The sequence below is a fragment of the Pseudoliparis swirei genome, chromosome 18 (assembly GCF_029220125.1).
Source record: "Pseudoliparis swirei isolate HS2019 ecotype Mariana Trench chromosome 18, NWPU_hadal_v1, whole genome shotgun sequence".
Taxonomy (NCBI): Eukaryota; Metazoa; Chordata; class Actinopteri; order Perciformes; family Liparidae; genus Pseudoliparis; species Pseudoliparis swirei.
Window position 1 is genome coordinate 7,030,746 of NC_079405.1, and position 17,215 is coordinate 7,047,960.

Genomic DNA, 17,215 nt, shown 5'->3' on the forward strand with positions numbered 1-17,215 from the left:
TGGAAGCTCGAGGAGTGACAGCTTTATTAAAAAGGACACATGACAAATATTTCAAAATCACACACACATGAAAGAAAAGAAAAAAAAGGTCACTCTTTATTACAAACTTATAACAAAAAAGACCAAAAATCAGACATAGACAGACAAAAAAATGATAACCCATATGTTAATATCTAATACAGAAAGTGCATGGTCCCAGATTGCAGGCACAGACTTTACAATAACAGACACTTGAGAAGCAGACAGGTTCTCGTTGCTCTCCGGGGGGGATGTGCAGCGGCAAGTTTCTCTTTTGTCGAAAGGGCTTTCAGCCAATCCGCGGAAGCCGCCGTTAATCCACAACTTGCATCGACCTGTGCGCCGCCGTGGTGATGTCATTCACAAACGAGGACTTATTCATCCCTTGCTGCAAGACAAATGGGGAAAGCAGAATTAGTGCTCCACCTTGGTACTTACAGTGTACGAACCCGCCGGGAACCAAATTGCACCAAATGGCAAAATTTCTTCGAGCACACGGGAGTCACGGTGCACCGCGAGGTCGCGCACGTGTCAAAACAAAGTGACCGACCTACCGGAATCCTCGAGGAGTATCGCTTTAAGAGCCTCCATCTCACTCACTTGGCATTCCATGAGAAACAAACCTTTCTCCCTCGGTTTCTCACAAATACCTGCCAGAGGCGTTGCCACTGTTGCGGTTTAAAGGTGAGAAACAGAGGCGACACACCCAAAACCCAGACAGGTCCCGTCACTCGTGGGTGTTTACGCTTCAACGCACCTTTTTCAGGAGGTTCTGCACATCCTTTTCGGACCACATGTTGAAGAGAAGCAGGGCTGCAGCTTTGCTGGATTTGGGGAGATATCTGTATATCGAGGGAAAACAACTTGTTAAAAGATTAGATTCAGACTCGCAGGAAAATCAAAACATGCACTCAGAATGTTATCCATCCTCAGTGAGTCACGGGTAATCCCCGCATCTTGAATAATGGTTTCGAGGCTGAAGTTGGCACATTCTTTCTCTCTCTCTCATGCAATCTTACCCATTCTGGCTGAGATCTTTCAGTGAGTTAATCAGCTTCTTGTTTATCAGGGGCTTGCCCATCTCCGGTTCCTTCATAAGCAGGCAGTTGGAAGTCTGGCAGGCCATGGCCAGCGTGTCATCGGACTCATTTCCCTCCTTGGTGCCTGCGCTCAGGATGCCCAGCAGCTCGGGGAGGGCTTTACGAGCTTCAGCAACAAGGCAAACAAAAGCCACAAGTGTGTTTAACAAGAGCAAACACTCGTAAAAACCGAAGGTTTATTCATCGCGGAAATGGCTTTTCAAGGTGCAGACTCAAATCGGAACCAAAGAAGCGCTGTGGACTCTAAATAGATCTGTCGCTTCGTCGTGTTTATGTCGACAACAAGCAGGTGACGTGCTTTTTGTGCCACGCGCGTCTCACCCATGGCATTGTGCAAGTTGGGGTTTTTGGTTAGGTTTCCTACCAAACCCACTATGTTCCTCTGCATGTTGACTTTCTTTGATTTTAAGAGGGGACAGATGACCTGCAGGCCGTTCAGCTTCTGCACAATCGTCTGGCTCATTACGCTGGAGACCTGTGAAAACGGAGGGGAAAAACGACAATAATTACCACTAGAACGGGCACTCGGTAGAGCGCATACCTTCGCATATCACAAGATTGGCCATTGAATTATGAACATTTTGGCATTAGTTGCATGCCAATTGGATAGAAATTGACCGCGCTATGGTAAAAAGAAGATGTTGACCTTTTCATGACCTTAACCTTGACCTTTGACCCGATCGATCCCAAAATCTAATCAAATGGTCCCCGGATAATAACCAATCATCCCACCGAATTTCATGCGATTCGGTCTAATACTTTTTGTGTTATGCGAATAACACGCATATAAATAAATATGCGAAGGTAATAACATGATTTTTCACTGGAGGATTTTTTCTTTGGATAGTCTGCAAGATAATCAAATCCCGGTCAGTGTGAAACAGCAGCACAACATGGTGGTTCTCACGATGCTGTCGTGGGTGGTGAGGTTCTGCAGGGCTCCGCAGCAGGCCTCCTGTGTTTCTTCTCGCTCGCTCGTCTCCAGCAGAGACAGGTAACTCTGCAACGTCGTGGAGTGGATCAGCAAGCCGGCGCCGCTCGGCTGCGGGTCCTCGACCACCGGGAAGTCAAAGTGTTGCTGGACGAGAGGGGAGGGGGGGGGGGGGGGTGGGGGGAAGAAATACAGGATTACACAGGCGAGACGAGGCTGCTCTGATCATGTGTCCGTGTGCAGGACGATGCAGGGGCGACGCTTCTGTGATGTAATGCTAAGGCAAGGGGAGGTGTCTCGGTTGGCGATGGATGAACAGGGTGACGGTGGGTCAGAGTTAGCAGGTCCGCTTTTCAATCAGGGGGTTGGCGGTTCAATCCCCCGCCCTGGTCGACGTGTCCTTGAGCAAGACACTTAACCGTGATCGCTCCCATTAGCTGTGTCTACGTGTATGAATGTAACATGATTGGAAGTCACTTTGGATAAACGCCTCGGCTAAATACAATGAAACAGTTTTTTTTCATTTGTGTGTCGTTGTTATGGTGGCGAAATAAATAATAACTAGAACGGGCACTCGGTAGAGCGCATACCTTCGCCGCAGCATGAGAGTGTGGGGAGCTTGATGTCATGTGAACATTTTGGCATTAGTTGCATGTAGGGCTGCAACTAACAATTATTTTGATAATCGATTAATCGGTTGATTATTTTATCGATTAATCGATTAATCGGATAAAAAAACAAAAAAACATTCATTTTCAACCCTTTATTCAAAACAGGGTCCGTACGGTCATGGAAAACCTGGAAAAGTCATGGAATTTTTAAATGGCTATTAGCAGGCCTAGAAAAGTAATTGAAAAAATAAAATCCCAAAATATTTGGAAAAGTAATGCAAATTTGTTTCATTCAAATGTTAATTTACACGGTATATATACGGTATGCTTTGGAATTCTCATTGTTATTTTAAATACTACATCTTCTCACTTTGTCACGTATAGACTGAGTTTTCACAAAATGTTTCATCATGGAAATTTGGTTTAAAGTCACGGAAAGGTCCTGGAGACCCACTGGTCAGCATGTGGATGAACCCTGTTCACTGGTCAGCATATGTATGAACCGTCACAAACAGACTGACAGCTTTCCTCTCCTGAGCAGTGGTCCCCATGTGGCCCCGCCCCCTGAACAATATCAGAGACGCGTTCAGATTTATTATTTTTTTCACCTGGCCCGCTGCCGTTGAGATTGCAGTGAGACGCGGAAAAAATGTGAAGTGGTGCTCTTCGCAATAAAACATCTTTGATGGGACATGTCGAGTCTCGGCCAATCAGCGTTCAGATGTCGACAGCGTTTGGGAAGTTAGGTTAGCTTGAATGTTAGTCCGCTACATCTGCTGCTGTCACGCTGCACGGTGTAGCGATACTAACAAAGTACTCGTACGTTAAAAATGATGTGATTTTTAGTATCGATACTTAATTAAAAGAGCGCCCGATCAGAGCTCACGCACTGCTCCGCTCCGTTAAATGTTGTCTGCACGCGCAGCGCAGCGCTCACAAAGAGTAGCGTCGTGGCTTATCTCCGTTGCCTTTCTCCGTGGACAAATATTGTCCGCGATCCGCCACGGAATAAATAACCACGTTTTCTACGTTATACTCTTGTGGAAATGCCACACACGTCGTGACATGTAGCGCCCTGGTGTCTGGGTTCATAACGTCACCCGTAGGCGCACTTAGCTCCGTGAATGTCTCCGACTACGTGAAGGACTTCCGCATCCAGCGCCACGTGAGCAGCAGCAGCCAATTAGATTCATCAACAGAGGAGCAGCTCAGCGCTGATTGGCTCTCACAACTCAGCGTTCCATCTCTCCTCTCCCTCGGCTCTTGTTTCTCCTGCGCCGCTCTGCGCTCAACTCAACTTTATTTATACTCCGTGACTTATTGAGAGCCGTAATAATCGCGCGACACAACGAATCGATAATGAAATTCGTTGGCAACTATTTTAATCATCGATTTTTATCGATTTTATCGATTCGTTGTTGCAGCCCTAGTTGCATGCCAATTGGATACAAATTGAAGGCGCTATGGTAAAAAGAAGACTTTGACCTTTTCATGTCCTTGACCTTGACCTTTGATCCGATCGATACCAAAATCTAATCAAATGGTCCCCGGATCATATCCAATCATCCCACCAAATTTCATGCGATTCGGTTTAATACTTTTTGAGTTATGCGAATAACACGCATACAAATAAATAAATAAATAAATACACAGCGATCAAAACATAACCTTCCGCATTCTCAAATGCGAAGGTAATAACATGATTTTTCACTGGAGGATTTTTTCTTTGGAAACATAAGAATGATTGCCAAACTCAGTGTGTCATAGGAATGCAAAAAAGATGCAGCTGAAGATGTTTGAACACAAAAGCTAAAAGGCAACACTAAGCACTAAAGTCTCAAACTGTCACTCCAGGCCTTTCAAAAACTACAAAGTAATTACGGGCATAACTAGCACAAACACACACTAAAGAGTAGCAATAATTGACACACACACACACACACACACTGGCAGATTCTGTCTGGACAAACTGAAACACTTTCAAGGATTCAAACGTTCTCCGCGGCCGTGTTCGACACCGGTATGCGGGCTCGTCTCCGCGGTCTCACCTCGTGCGCGGCCGCTTTGCTCTGCGGGCTGAAGCAGCCGATGGGGCCGGCGTCGGCCTGGCCGAGGCCCGTGTTAGCCGCCTTCGCCAACAGCGTGATCCGGCTGAACAGAACCGGAACCTCGGCCTCCAGCTGAAACGTCAGGTTGTGCAGGATGCACACGCAGTTCTCCACGGACTGTTTCAACAAGGAGAACAACACAGAGATATTTAGCCAGTCATTTATATATATTTATACATAACAGAAGAGAGGTAGAAAATGTAACATATGTCACTGCTTTTAGAGCACAGACACATTCCAATATCCCATTTTTGCCACAGGAAAATTAAACACAAGAGGCCAATTTAAATTTAAAGACTAAAGAATTTTTGTACTTTTTTTATATTGTTGCCTTATATAACTTTGTGTGTGAAATTGAGCATCTTGCTCTCTGGTGACCCGTTATCCCAGCTTTAACCCTCCTGCTTGTACGACATTTTATGTTTTCATCCATATGTGTGTGTACTGTCTGTGTGCCTGTAGTAGTAGTTGGTAGGGGGGGGGGGGGGGGGGTGAAAGGGTTAGGGGAGGGGCCGTCCAACTCCTCATCTCAGAGGAGCCTACAGACCTCGGTCTTTGGACGGTCCTCCATTCGTACATTTTTTTTTCTGTTAATGTATGCCAGTATGTACACATTATGTATGTACTTATGGAAAATAAATTACTTACTTACTTACTTACTGTTACCTTCACATTTACTAACATATTTTACCATCGGGGTCAATTTGACCCCAGCAATTAAAACCTCCAGAAAATGATTGGAATTAATATTGTTTCCCAAGTTTAAGTGTGAGGTACTTTATGTTTGTTTGTTGACTACCTAAATAGCCCTTTAAATATATTAAAAAGTTGATATTTCTTATATGTTTGACAGTGAAAAACAGCCTGGGGTCAAATTGACCCCAAAGAACACCGACATTAAACATTGAATGGGGTCAAATTGACCCTAAAGGTAACAGGAGGGTTAAAAAATAAAATCGCAGACAGACAGAGAGCGCCGAGCATAAACAGATTGTCGTACCTTGTCGTCTGGTGTTCCCGCCTCCACGCAGGTCTGAACGTAGCCGACCAAAGAGTCGACCAGACCTCTGCATTTTCTCAGCGCCTGTCGGTTGCTTTGCTTCGTGCTGCTGAGGTTTCTGTTTGAAACGAAACGTCACAAAGTCAAACATCGACAATGTGTTGTCCTCCAGGAAAGAGGAATTATTGCAAGCGGGAGTACAGTCTCGCCTTAAAAGTTACGCAAGAGCAATCTCGCTCGCTCGGGGAAATATAAGTCAAACACCGCCAGCCCTCCCAGAATAATATCGGAGGTCAGTGAATGTTTTACATGAGAGCCGTGTGACCAACACGCCGATACCGCCTGCACCCGCGGATGTGATGGCGGTAGTAAACATTCACGAGTAATAAAACACCTTCAGACACTCCTGAAGCTCCTTTTATTCATTCTTCTTTTTAAAGCATTAACTCTGACAGAAACGCTGATTTAAGGTTCCGGAAAGAAATGGAAGGCATGGAGGAAGGAAGTTTTGTAACACAAGGAAATCAATAATATCGGTTGTGAAGATCAGAGGAATACGAGGAACACAATCTTACAGCTCAATAAACTCTCCGACTATCTGGATGAAAACACAGAGAAGCACTTCAGTGGCACTTAAATGGCTCTTATTATGGTATTATTTATGGTATTACTTATGGTATTACTTATGGTATTACTCATGGTATTACTCATTGTATTACTCGTGGTATTACTTATGGTATTACTTATGGTATTACTCATGGTATTTCTTATGGTATTACTCATGGTATTACTTATGGTATTACTCATGGTATTACTTATGGTATTACTCATGGTATTACTCATGGTATTACTTATGGTATTACTTATGGTATTACTCATGGTATTACTTATGGTATTACTCATGGTATTACTCATGGTATTACTTATGGTATTACTCATGGTATTACTCATGGTATTACTTATGGTATTACTCATGGTATTACTCATGGTATTACTTATGGTATTACTCATGGTATTACTTATGGTATTACTCATGGTATTACTTATGGTATTACTCATGGTATTACTCATGGTATTACTCATGGTATTACTCATGGTATTACTTATGGTATTACTCATGGTATAACTCATGGTATTACTTATGGTACTACTCATTGTATTACTTATGGTATTACTCATTGTATTACTTATGGTATTACTCATGGTATTACTCATTGTATTACTCATGGTATTACTCATGGTATTACTCATGGTACTACTCATTGTATTACTCATGGTATTACTCATGGTATTACTTATGGTACTACTTATTGTATTACTTATTGTATTACTCATGGTAATACTCATGGTACTTTCTTAGTTCAACTTTCTTGAGGAAATGTTCTTTCTGGATTCTTGTTCTGATTTTGTCCTCTTGGTTGATGCTCTTATGCTCTCTGAAGTTGCTTTGGATGAAAGCGTCTGCTAAATGATGTACGCGAACAGCATACTCTAAAAATCACAAACGATATCCTTGTAAATGGCTTCAAAGTTCTGCCAACAACTCTGAAGACTGGGTTGTTGTTTTAAAATAAACTGTTTTCATGCCAGTGTACCGAGTCAGCTGGCGGCTGAGTAATAATAATAATCATTTATTTTATATAGCGCTTCTCAGGGCACCCAAAGTCGCTTTACAGTCCAGAGTCCAGTAGTCACACACACACAGTCATCCCGGTGGTGGTAAGCTACATCAGTAGCCACAGCTGCCCTGGGGCAGACTGACGGAAGCGAGGCAGCCAATCAGCGCCTACGGCCCCTCCCCCACCACCAACATTCATTCACATCCATACGAACCGGGGTGAGGCTGCGGTGCATGTCTTTATGATGGTGGGGGAAACCGGAGTACCCGGAGTAAACCCCCGCAGACACGAGGAGAACATGCAAACTCCACACAGAAAGGACCTGGAACCACCGGGACGACCGGGATTCGAACCCAGGGCCTTCTTGCTGTGAGGCGACAGTGCTAACCACTGAGCCACCGTGCCGCCGAGTAAATGACTTCTTGTGTTGATATTCAATCTTATTCAAATATGACACGTGTGCCTCGGTCCCGCTCACCCCACCCTCACAGCAGTTTGTGGAGAGCGTGAGAGCGAGCAGCAGAAAGACGACTGATGGGAGCGAGCGAGGAGCTTTCAGTATCGCTCCGTGTTCCGGTCTCATTCGTATACATTCACATCAAATACGACTGACTCAGGCCTTTCCTGCTATTGGATGCCAACCACTTTTCTGCTGACCTCGCTTTCATCTTTAAAAATATGTGATCACGCGCATCATCAGAGTCGCGCTAAAATATATCTCTCCGACAGCATGTGCTACACAATTCCACCCGGTGCATGATTGGTATCGGCTTGCCTGAGACACCCGGTGGCGTTGAAGAAGACCTCGGGGTCCCGGCTGTTGCGGCCGGTCCGGTCGGGTCCGGTTGTGTACGGCAGGATGGCGCTCTCCATCAAGACGGGCAGAGCGCTCTTGAGCAGTTCTGGCTTCAGGCCGTCTGCCGAGGACAAATTCCACAGGAGACCTGGAAGGTTAAAAAAAACGAAAAGGGAGGGGGGGATATAAAAATCATTATGTCATGTCGATTTTTATATGTTTGATTATGGTTCAACCCTTGTGTTGCCTTCGGGTCATTTTGACCCGATTCAATATTTAACCCTCCTGTCGCCTTCGGGTCAATTTGACCCGATTCAATGTTTAATGTCGGTGTTCTTTCGGGAGTCAACAAACAAACATAAAGTACCTCACACTTAAACTTGGAAAACAATATTAATTCTAATAATTTTCTGGAGATTTTAATAGCTGGGGTCATATTGACCTCAAGGGTAAAATATGTTAGTAAATATAAAGGCAACAGGAGGGTTAAACATTGAATCGGGTCATATTGACCCGAAGGCGACAGGAGGGTGAAACATTGAATCGGGTCAAATTGACCCGAAGGCAACACAAGGGTTAAAAAAGAAATAGAAAGAAATGTACAATTTTATTGATCCCCTGTGGGGAAATCCTTCTCTGCATTTGACCCAGCCTCAGTTATGAAGGAGCAGAGGGCTGCAGTGAAGCTCATTATCATTATTAAAAGGTCATTAGGTCATGAAGGTCAAGAACACGACTCTAACCAACGTTTTCATGATGGGAAAACCCGAGCGTGTGACTAAAACGTCATCTTTCTAACCGACCGTTTGTAATGTTTAGATTAAAATCCTAGTAGGATTAATTATTTGACACATTTCAGTCTAAAACAACAACATCCAGCTGAGGTGGTTTTGGCACTTTGCCGCACTCCAGGACGGCTCAGTGATTGGCAGGAGGATTTAAACAGGGTTACGTCCTCTGTGCGTACGGATGCGTCTAACTAACTGGTACCCGTCAGATGCTTCTGTATCTCCACCGAATCCGTGTCCCGGAGCGCAGCCGCAGCCGCCGCGATGCCCCCCGAGCGCTGCACCTCCTCCTTGTTGCCGTTGCTTTTGAAGGAGAGGTTGCGGAGGGCGGCCGAGGCCGTCTCGCTCACGCGTGAACTGGAGCTGCGCAGCAGACCCACCAGAGGAGGGACCCCGTTGAGCTTCAACACCTGCGGGGGGGAGAGAGGCGCCGGATGCTCAGCGCCGTCATAATTAACCAGAATGTCCAAATGATAAGGAGTCGGACGTGTCTTTCATTTGCTAAGACGGATTACAAGAGAGTTACATAGATGATACTAGACGGCAAGGCTGGGGAGCCAGAGGGCGGCCAGAGACCCCTAGGGACCCCCCCCCCCCCGACATTCTCCAAAAAAAAACATATTTACTGCAGGTCAAAGATATCCTTAAAGCGACCTGAATATGTATTACTATTGTGAGATATTTATGCTGTTGTGAGCATAATGGCACGACCGGTAAGAGGAAAGATATGATTTTGGGGATTTGGGGGTTGAACTTTCCATTAAGATGTTCTAATGTTTTTTTAATTTATATTCAGGCTCAGCGGTGGGCCGTCAATGTGCGTTTCCATCCTGTAATAACTTGTTTAACCCTCCTGTTACCTTTAGGGTCAATTTGACCCCATTCAATGTTTAACGTCGGTGTTCTTTGGGGTCAATTTGACTGTTTTTCACTGTGTCAAACATATAAGAAATATCAACTTTTTTATATATTTAAAGGGCTATTTAGGTAGTCAACAAACAAACATAAAGTACCTCACACTTAAAATTGGGAAACAATATTAATTCTAATAATTTACTGGAGGTTTTAATTGCTGGGGTCAAATTGACCCCGAGGGTAAAATATGTTCGTAAATGTAAAGGTAACAGGAGGGTTAAGAGACGTTCATATGCGGGATTCAAATGACAGATCCAAGCACGAGGAGCTCTGCGGGTATCAGAGCGTCATGAAGAGGTTCTGGCTGACGTGGGGTCAGTGGGCTACGGCTGAATGTTCATTTTTTTTGCGGCGGGAACGGTACGTTTATCCCATTTGTGGAGATCTGAACACTGAATCTGGGGTCGGAAGCAACAAGACTCGTCACCTCCTCTTTGGCCTTGTCGTCGATGAAGGTGTTGTGCTGTATGAAGGACGCGCCGCAGTGCTGGTACGTCTCATCATCGCTGGAAAGATACTCGACCGCCTCCTTCATCGTGATATCAGCCAATCCACTGTTGCCGTTTAACCTGGTTGAAGAAAACAGTACGAAAATATAGATTAGGAGAAGAGCTCCGGCGATGGATGACCTATGAAAGACATTTTATTCCATGTGCTGGCGACCAGAGGTTTAAACAATGGACTCCGTATGGAACAACAGAACTATGCACAGTTATTAAAGATGGAAGTGTCGTGAGGAGCTGAAATATAAATATTCACGAAATAACCAGGACCACTTCAGATACCTACAATTAAGATAAATAAAGCACAACATTAACTTGGGGATAGAAATGGGATAATTAGAACTGTAATAGGAGCTTACAACTCAAAGAAATCTAGAAACATATCAACTTTATATCAAAATATGATGGAACTAGAACGGGCACTCGGTAGAGCGCATACCTTCGCATATCACAAGATTGGGCATTGAATTATGAACATTTTGGCATTAGTTGCATGCCAATTGGATAGAAATTGACCGAACTATATTAAAAAGAAGATTTTGACCTTTTCATGACCATGACCTTTGACCCGATCGATCCCAAAGTCTAATCAAATGGTCCCCGGATAATAACCAATCATCCCACCAAATTTCATGCGATTCGGTTTAAAACTTCTTTTGTTATGCGAATAAAACGCATACAAATAAATAAATAAATAAATAAAAATAAAAGATAAAAATTAAATACACGGCGATCAAAACATAACCTTCCGCATTTTCAATGCGAAGGTAAAAAGGAGGAAATACAACATTTGATGTCAAACTGAAGTGGGAACAGGAACTCGGTGTGAATATTTCAGAGGATAAATGGTTTGATATTTGGAGGATAAAACAATCCTCAACATCTGGGCAAACTTGGAGAGAACATTGTTGGAAAATAATTATAGTTAGATTCTTTATTCCTCCCCAAATTACAAGCAAATGTCTGTTTATTGCTCAACCATGTTGGGGGAAATGTGGGGCGGTAAATGTCCACCGTTCCCATATGTTTTGGCTGTGCCCGGAAATTGTACAGTTTTGAGGAAATGTCCACATGGTTATTGTCAATTTGGACTCACCCAGAATCTTCTCTGCTCTTCGGGACGCTCTCGCTGACGGGAGACCTCTGCGCTGTTTTGGTCAGGTTCACCAGGCTGCTCACGAACTGGCTGTGCTGCCGGCTCGGCCCCCCGGTGCCGTTCACCGGGTACGGCGGCGGCTGCTGCTGCTGCTGCTGCTGCCGAGGCTGGGCGCCGACGGCGGCGGCCGTGGGGGGCGCGGCGCTCGTCACAAAGCGAGCGGTGGCCCTCTTGGTCTTGGCGGTGCCCCTGGTGGACAGCATCCTCTGAGGGGGAGCCGAGCGCTGCGTCGCGGAGCGCTGCCACATCAGGTCGGAGTCGCTGCGGCTGGTGTTGGGTTGACCGGCGGGGGCGTAGCTCTTGCTCTGATAGGTGGAGGCTGTGCTCCTCTTCACGCTGGAGCCCTTCGTGTTGTGGACGGAGCGACGGTTGCCGTTCTTCTCTTGGATGAGCTGCAGCAAAACCAAGCAGAGAGAAATGCATATTGTTTTGGGGGGTGAGGAGACAGATGGTCTGGATGGATCTGGAAACAGGTTGTTTTGATGTTGATTTTTTGTGGAAGAAATGGGAGAAAGGTCTTCATCTCTGATTCCGTTTCTTATAATCAGAACCGATGCATCACACAGTGGTGACATGCCACTTGTTGGAAGTTACAAGTCAGTTGGAATTCACCCAGACCAGGGCAGGATCTCAGAAATACACAAACAACTAGAACGGGCACTCGGTAGAGCGCATACCTTCGCATACCACAAGATTGGGCATAGAATTATGAACATTTTGGCATTAGTTGCATGCCAATTGGATAGAAATTGACCGCGCAATGGAAAAAAGAAGATTTTGACCCTTTGATGACCTTGACCTTTGACCCGATCGTTCCCAAAATCGAATGAAATGGTCCCCGGATAATAACCAATCATCCCACCAAATTTCATGCGATTCGGTTTAATACTTTTTTAGTTATGTGAGTAACACGCATACAAATAAATAAATAAATACACGGCGATCAAAACATAACCTTCCGCATTTTCAATGCGAAGGTAATTATAAACTTTGTCAGGTTGAATAAATTCATTTTAAAGTGGAAAGAATTATTTGATTGATTGATTAGCAAAGTATACCTGCAACTATTTTAAGAATAGTTGTAAGCCTTTTTTAAGCACAAATGCCAAATATTTGCTTGTTACAGCTTCTCAAATGGGAGTATTTGCTACTTTTTTTTGTCCTTCAGGACAGTAAATACATTTTTGGGGGTTTTGGACAATTACTTCAGATGAAACGAGTAATTTTCGGACACCATCTTGGCGACTATCGTCGGCGTGTTACAACAATTTTCGGAGACTTTACAGACAAAACAATCAATTAATTCTGAAAATATTTGGCATAAAAAGTAGGCAGTAGAGCAGGGCTATTCAACTTCAGTAGCAAGTGGGCCGAATAAGAAAATCACAGGGGGTGTGAGGGCCGCACAGAATATTGATGAGTTGTTGACGGGGGGGGGGGGGGGTGCTAGTGAGAGTCGCGCGGGCCAGTGTTAAACTCAAGCTAGTTGAAGAGGCCTGCAGTAGAGTCTGCCCTAATCTATATCCAATCCATCTCTTGGTGTTTAAAAAGGAAAAATAATACAAATTCAAAAACATGACGTCTGTACTCATCCTTTACAAAACACAGTTGAATGTGTGTCTTCGTGAAATCTCAGATAAAACCCTCACAGAGGCTCCGCCTGAGAACATCCACGACTATAAATAAAGAAAAACAACAGAATACAGAGACGCTCCAGAACTCACAGCTTGAGAAAAGCCGTTCCCGAAGAAGAGGCCTCCATTAGACGTGTTGGCCTGTGACTTCAGAGCTTCTACAACTATGGAGTCATACAAAGGAGCTGAGGAGACATGAGGAAGGTTATCAGCTGTTATCATACACACAGTTCAACCTGAGAGCAATGTCTAACACCACTGTGGACTGAAGACAGCAGTCTGAGGCCCTGAAGAGGAACCACACAAAGAAGGTAGAGATGTTTGCTTAATACGCCTGTAAAGGTCACACTGCCAATCTTATTTGATATTCTGCATTATTTGTTGTCATTGTTCAGTCAATAACCACTTGTATCCTATATTTAGATAGAACTCTATTTAATTGCAATGGACATTTAAATTAAATTAACTAAATGACTTGTTTCATCCCAAATGTCAGATACAGACTGGTTTCAAGTTTCAAGAATCTTCTGTTTTTTTCTTCCTTTTTCTTTAATAAATTCATATGTATCTCCTGTAGGTCACTTAATGTGATTTAGAAACGTACCATAATTATGATTTTAGACTTACAGAGTGCACCGACGACCCCTCGCCCCCATAAACATGACCACAAACCAAAAACAGGGTCCCTAAAATTGGTTAATTATAACGTTTTGTTATTACTGTTCATGTTTTTTTTTTTTATTGCACTTCCTGTGAATTACATTCCCTCAAACATAAAAAGTCTAAAAAATATTTGTTGTCAAAGTCTTCTTTAAAATTGCCAAAGGGGGGTGAAGTCAAATTAAAACTATTTGTTTTAAATAGATAAATAATCAAACAGATAAAGCTCGATAAAGAGCAACAGGTGCAACTGGGCAGGACCTCAGTGAAAGTCCCTTGAACGCACCACCACATGAAGTGAAATTATTGCCCCATTTTTGGTCAGTTACTTATTTGGACTATTCCAAGTGAATCATGATAATGATGTGCACATTCCATTTAACAGGAGCTGCTTCTTTAACAAAGGAAATCCACCTCTGCAACCAGAGCTGTGTCTCCATTGTGTCGGAGGGGTAATTATTCCCGGACTGCGTCATCACGTCCAGAACTGAATCCGAGACGATCGAGGAACGAGATCCACACAAATCACATTCATCTCCAAACATTAGAAAAAAAAGAAGAAGAAAAAAAAAAAACTTCTAAAACGTGTGGTTCTGGACTCGTCGCTCTTACATGTCGGGGAGAGCGACGTGGATCCGGTCCTGCCGCTGCTGGACGTCCTGGACCGGATCCTCCGGATCGTCTGCACCTGCTCCAGGACGCGCTGCTGGGCCGAGCGGCACTGGTGTCCGGACGGCAGCGCCAGCGACGTGTGCTCCACGTTGCCGATGGAGAGGGCCGATTTCATGGGCTCCAGAGTCATCGCGTGTCTCTCTCGGTGCGCGTGAAGCTCCTCCACTGCGCAGTGACGGGAGATACCGGAGAGAGGAAGCAAGGAAGGAAGGAAAGGAGGGAGGGAGCGCGCACCTTGCCCTGCCCTGCGCCATTAGACCGCGCCCATCCAAACACAATTCACCACCTTTCTCTCTCTGGTCTTGGCAAACACGTGACCTATACCCCATGAGCAAACAGTGGCAATACACCATAAATACATAAAGTCATCCTATACTCATGTAATAGAACACGTGTTATTGGTGACTCTCAGCACTATCAGGCCCATAAATAACTAGAGGTGTAATGCAGATTAATCCATAATATAGTATTTTGCTGACGTGGCTGGTTGCTTCACTTTATATTGGAGGTCATTTAGTCCAGTGGTTCCCAACCAAGAGACACATCTGGATGCCTTGTGATGATTAATGCAGCAGGGAAGAGGGAGAAAGTTATGCTGAACTAATGGAAAATCAATTCTAGGATTTGTCTTTTGTTTGTGTAGTGTGCAATTAATTTTTTTACATTTAATTTTTAAAGGTGAAAAGCAACTATCTGTAAAAATCAATATGCACCGTGGTGTAGTAAAACATAATGTCCATCTAAATATAGATCAGTACAAGTAAAGAGTGTTTCACTTATACATTTTACTGCAGGAGGCCTACAGTGATTCAGTCCATGTACTAAGCTACTTTTCACCCTCTATTTACTTTATATACTAATTTTGTATGTATATTTGACTGATAGTCCTTCACTGTACCTTTTCTGAATGCATAACTTTTAGTTTCACGTACGCATTTTGCAGAAATGCAAAAGCCGGGTAATGGAAGGCAATAGGATTATATGCAAGTAAAACACTTACAATACAATTTAAAATATCATGCAAAAAAAGGCTTTTGCTGAAAATGCATTCTGCAGTAAAAGTAGGAAACAAACATGATATACCGACTGATATTTTAAAGGCCAGGGTTACAAAAGAGATGTTTAAATATCTCTTCCATATTCCACCAAAAACAACCACTAATGTAAATGATATTCTGATTACGACACAATTTCATTATTCTCTCCATTCAAATAACAAAACCACATCTTTTGTGAAAATACTGGAATAAAACTCATGCCTATTTGCATTAGGTCTAGTGTAGCCTATTGTGCATACAACTTATTCAATTCAGTTTATTTTGTATAGCCCAAACTCACACATTTTCCTCAGAGGGCTTTACAATCTGTACACATATGACATCCCTGACCTTTGACCTCACATCGGATCAGGAAGAACTCGTCCCCCAGCAGCCTATAGGAGCATACCATGGGCCTGGACCAGGTGAACCAGATTCAGCCCAAACTTATTATAAGACTACCAAAGAGGAAAGTCTTAAGTCTACATCAGGTGACTGTGTCTGCCTCCCGGACTGAAGGTGAAGCTGGTTCCATAAAAGAGGAGGAGCTTGATAACTGAAGGCTCTGGCTCCCATTCTACTTTTTAAGACTCAAGGAACTACGAGTAGCCCCGCATTTAGTGAGCGCAGCCCTCTAGTGGCGCAATATGGTACTACAAGCTCCTTAAGGCATGAAGAAGCATCACCAAGGTTTTCATAGGTGAGGAGTAGAATATTAAAAGCGATTATTGATGCTATAAGGAGCCAGTGCAGAGCAGCTAGTACAGGAGTCATGTGACCTCTGTTCTTAATGTGAGTGAGTACACAAGCTGCAGCATTCTGGATCAACTGGAGGGAATATGTATGCTGTGTGTTCAGGGATTGTGTCATCTGTGTAAATAACATGCCTGCAAACTCACGAGTGAAAAAGGTGACAAGGGGGGGGGGGGGAGTGCTGGTGACTTTTTTTTGTCGCCACATGTTGTATGAACTACGGTCATTTGATTGTTCTGACCACAAATCTACATTAAAAATAAACATTTTAAGAGAACAATAGGTCCACCATTCTCACTACGTCAGTGATCGGGCCCTATAATAATAGTAATAAATATAAATTGTCATGATATATAATATGGTCATTCATGAACCAACTTTTTGGCCTGAACAAGTCTTCAAGTCTTGTGCTCTGCTGAGCCTTGAGTCTGTGCTGCCTCTACCTGGTTGTCACGATATTTGATACAATACCTGACATAAATATCATGATAGCCTACTACCACAATACCAGAATTCAATACAATACCATAAATACGTATGATACCATAAATACGATATTGGTATATTTATCTATAATAGTAATAACTAAAACTTTTAAAACAATTTTTCAACACTTGATAGCCATGATAGTATTGATTATACACGGTGTCACGACTCAAAAAGCAGGACCCAAATGCCGACATTACTGCACAAACTAATATTTAATTCCAAACATCACAGACCAGACCAGACCAGAACGACAAAAACGCAGACCAAACAGTACGAATCCACACCGGGAATGAGACCAACAGGGTTTACATACACAGGCAGGCGGCGGTGATTGGACAACGGGGAACGAGACACAGGTGAACACAATGAGGGCGGGACCAGCAATCACACAGAAGGAAACAATCAGGGCCAGGGCAGACAATCAC

The 17,215-nt window shown here is 43.7% G+C and overlaps 1 protein-coding gene across 1 annotated transcript; it reads right to left on the reverse strand.

Moving 5' to 3' along the window:
- Nucleotides 1-2: 2 nt before the first annotated feature.
- On the reverse strand, nt 3-14,745 carry pkp1b (plakophilin 1b). The gene is made up of 13 exons (XM_056436873.1): nt 14,452-14,745; nt 13,270-13,364; nt 11,486-11,937; nt 10,314-10,455; nt 9,174-9,381; nt 8,163-8,331; nt 5,769-5,886; nt 4,709-4,885; nt 2,026-2,196; nt 1,440-1,593; nt 1,038-1,224; nt 776-860; nt 3-406 (listed from the first exon to the last, which is right to left on the reverse strand). Exons 1-13 carry the CDS (start codon nt 14,639-14,641, stop codon nt 332-334), a joined length of 2,223 nt encoding a protein of 740 aa, XP_056292848.1. The 5' UTR covers nt 14,642-14,745; the 3' UTR covers nt 3-331.
- Between the last annotated feature and the right edge of the window lie 2,470 nt (nt 14,746-17,215).

Excerpts from the sequence above, each read along its gene's own strand:
- pkp1b (XM_056436873.1), bottom strand. The coding sequence starts at position 14,641 with ATGACTCTGGAGCCCATGAAATCGGCCCTCTCCATCGGCAACGTGGAG. Across the intron at positions 13,365-14,451 it reads CACGTCGCTCTCCCCGACAT|CTCCTTTGTATGACTCCATA; the intron begins GTAAGAGCGACG and ends ATGTCTCCTCAG. Across the intron at positions 8,332-9,173 it reads GATACAGAAGCATCTGACGG|GTCTCCTGTGGAATTTGTCC; the intron begins GTACCAGTTAGT and ends TTAACCTTCCAG.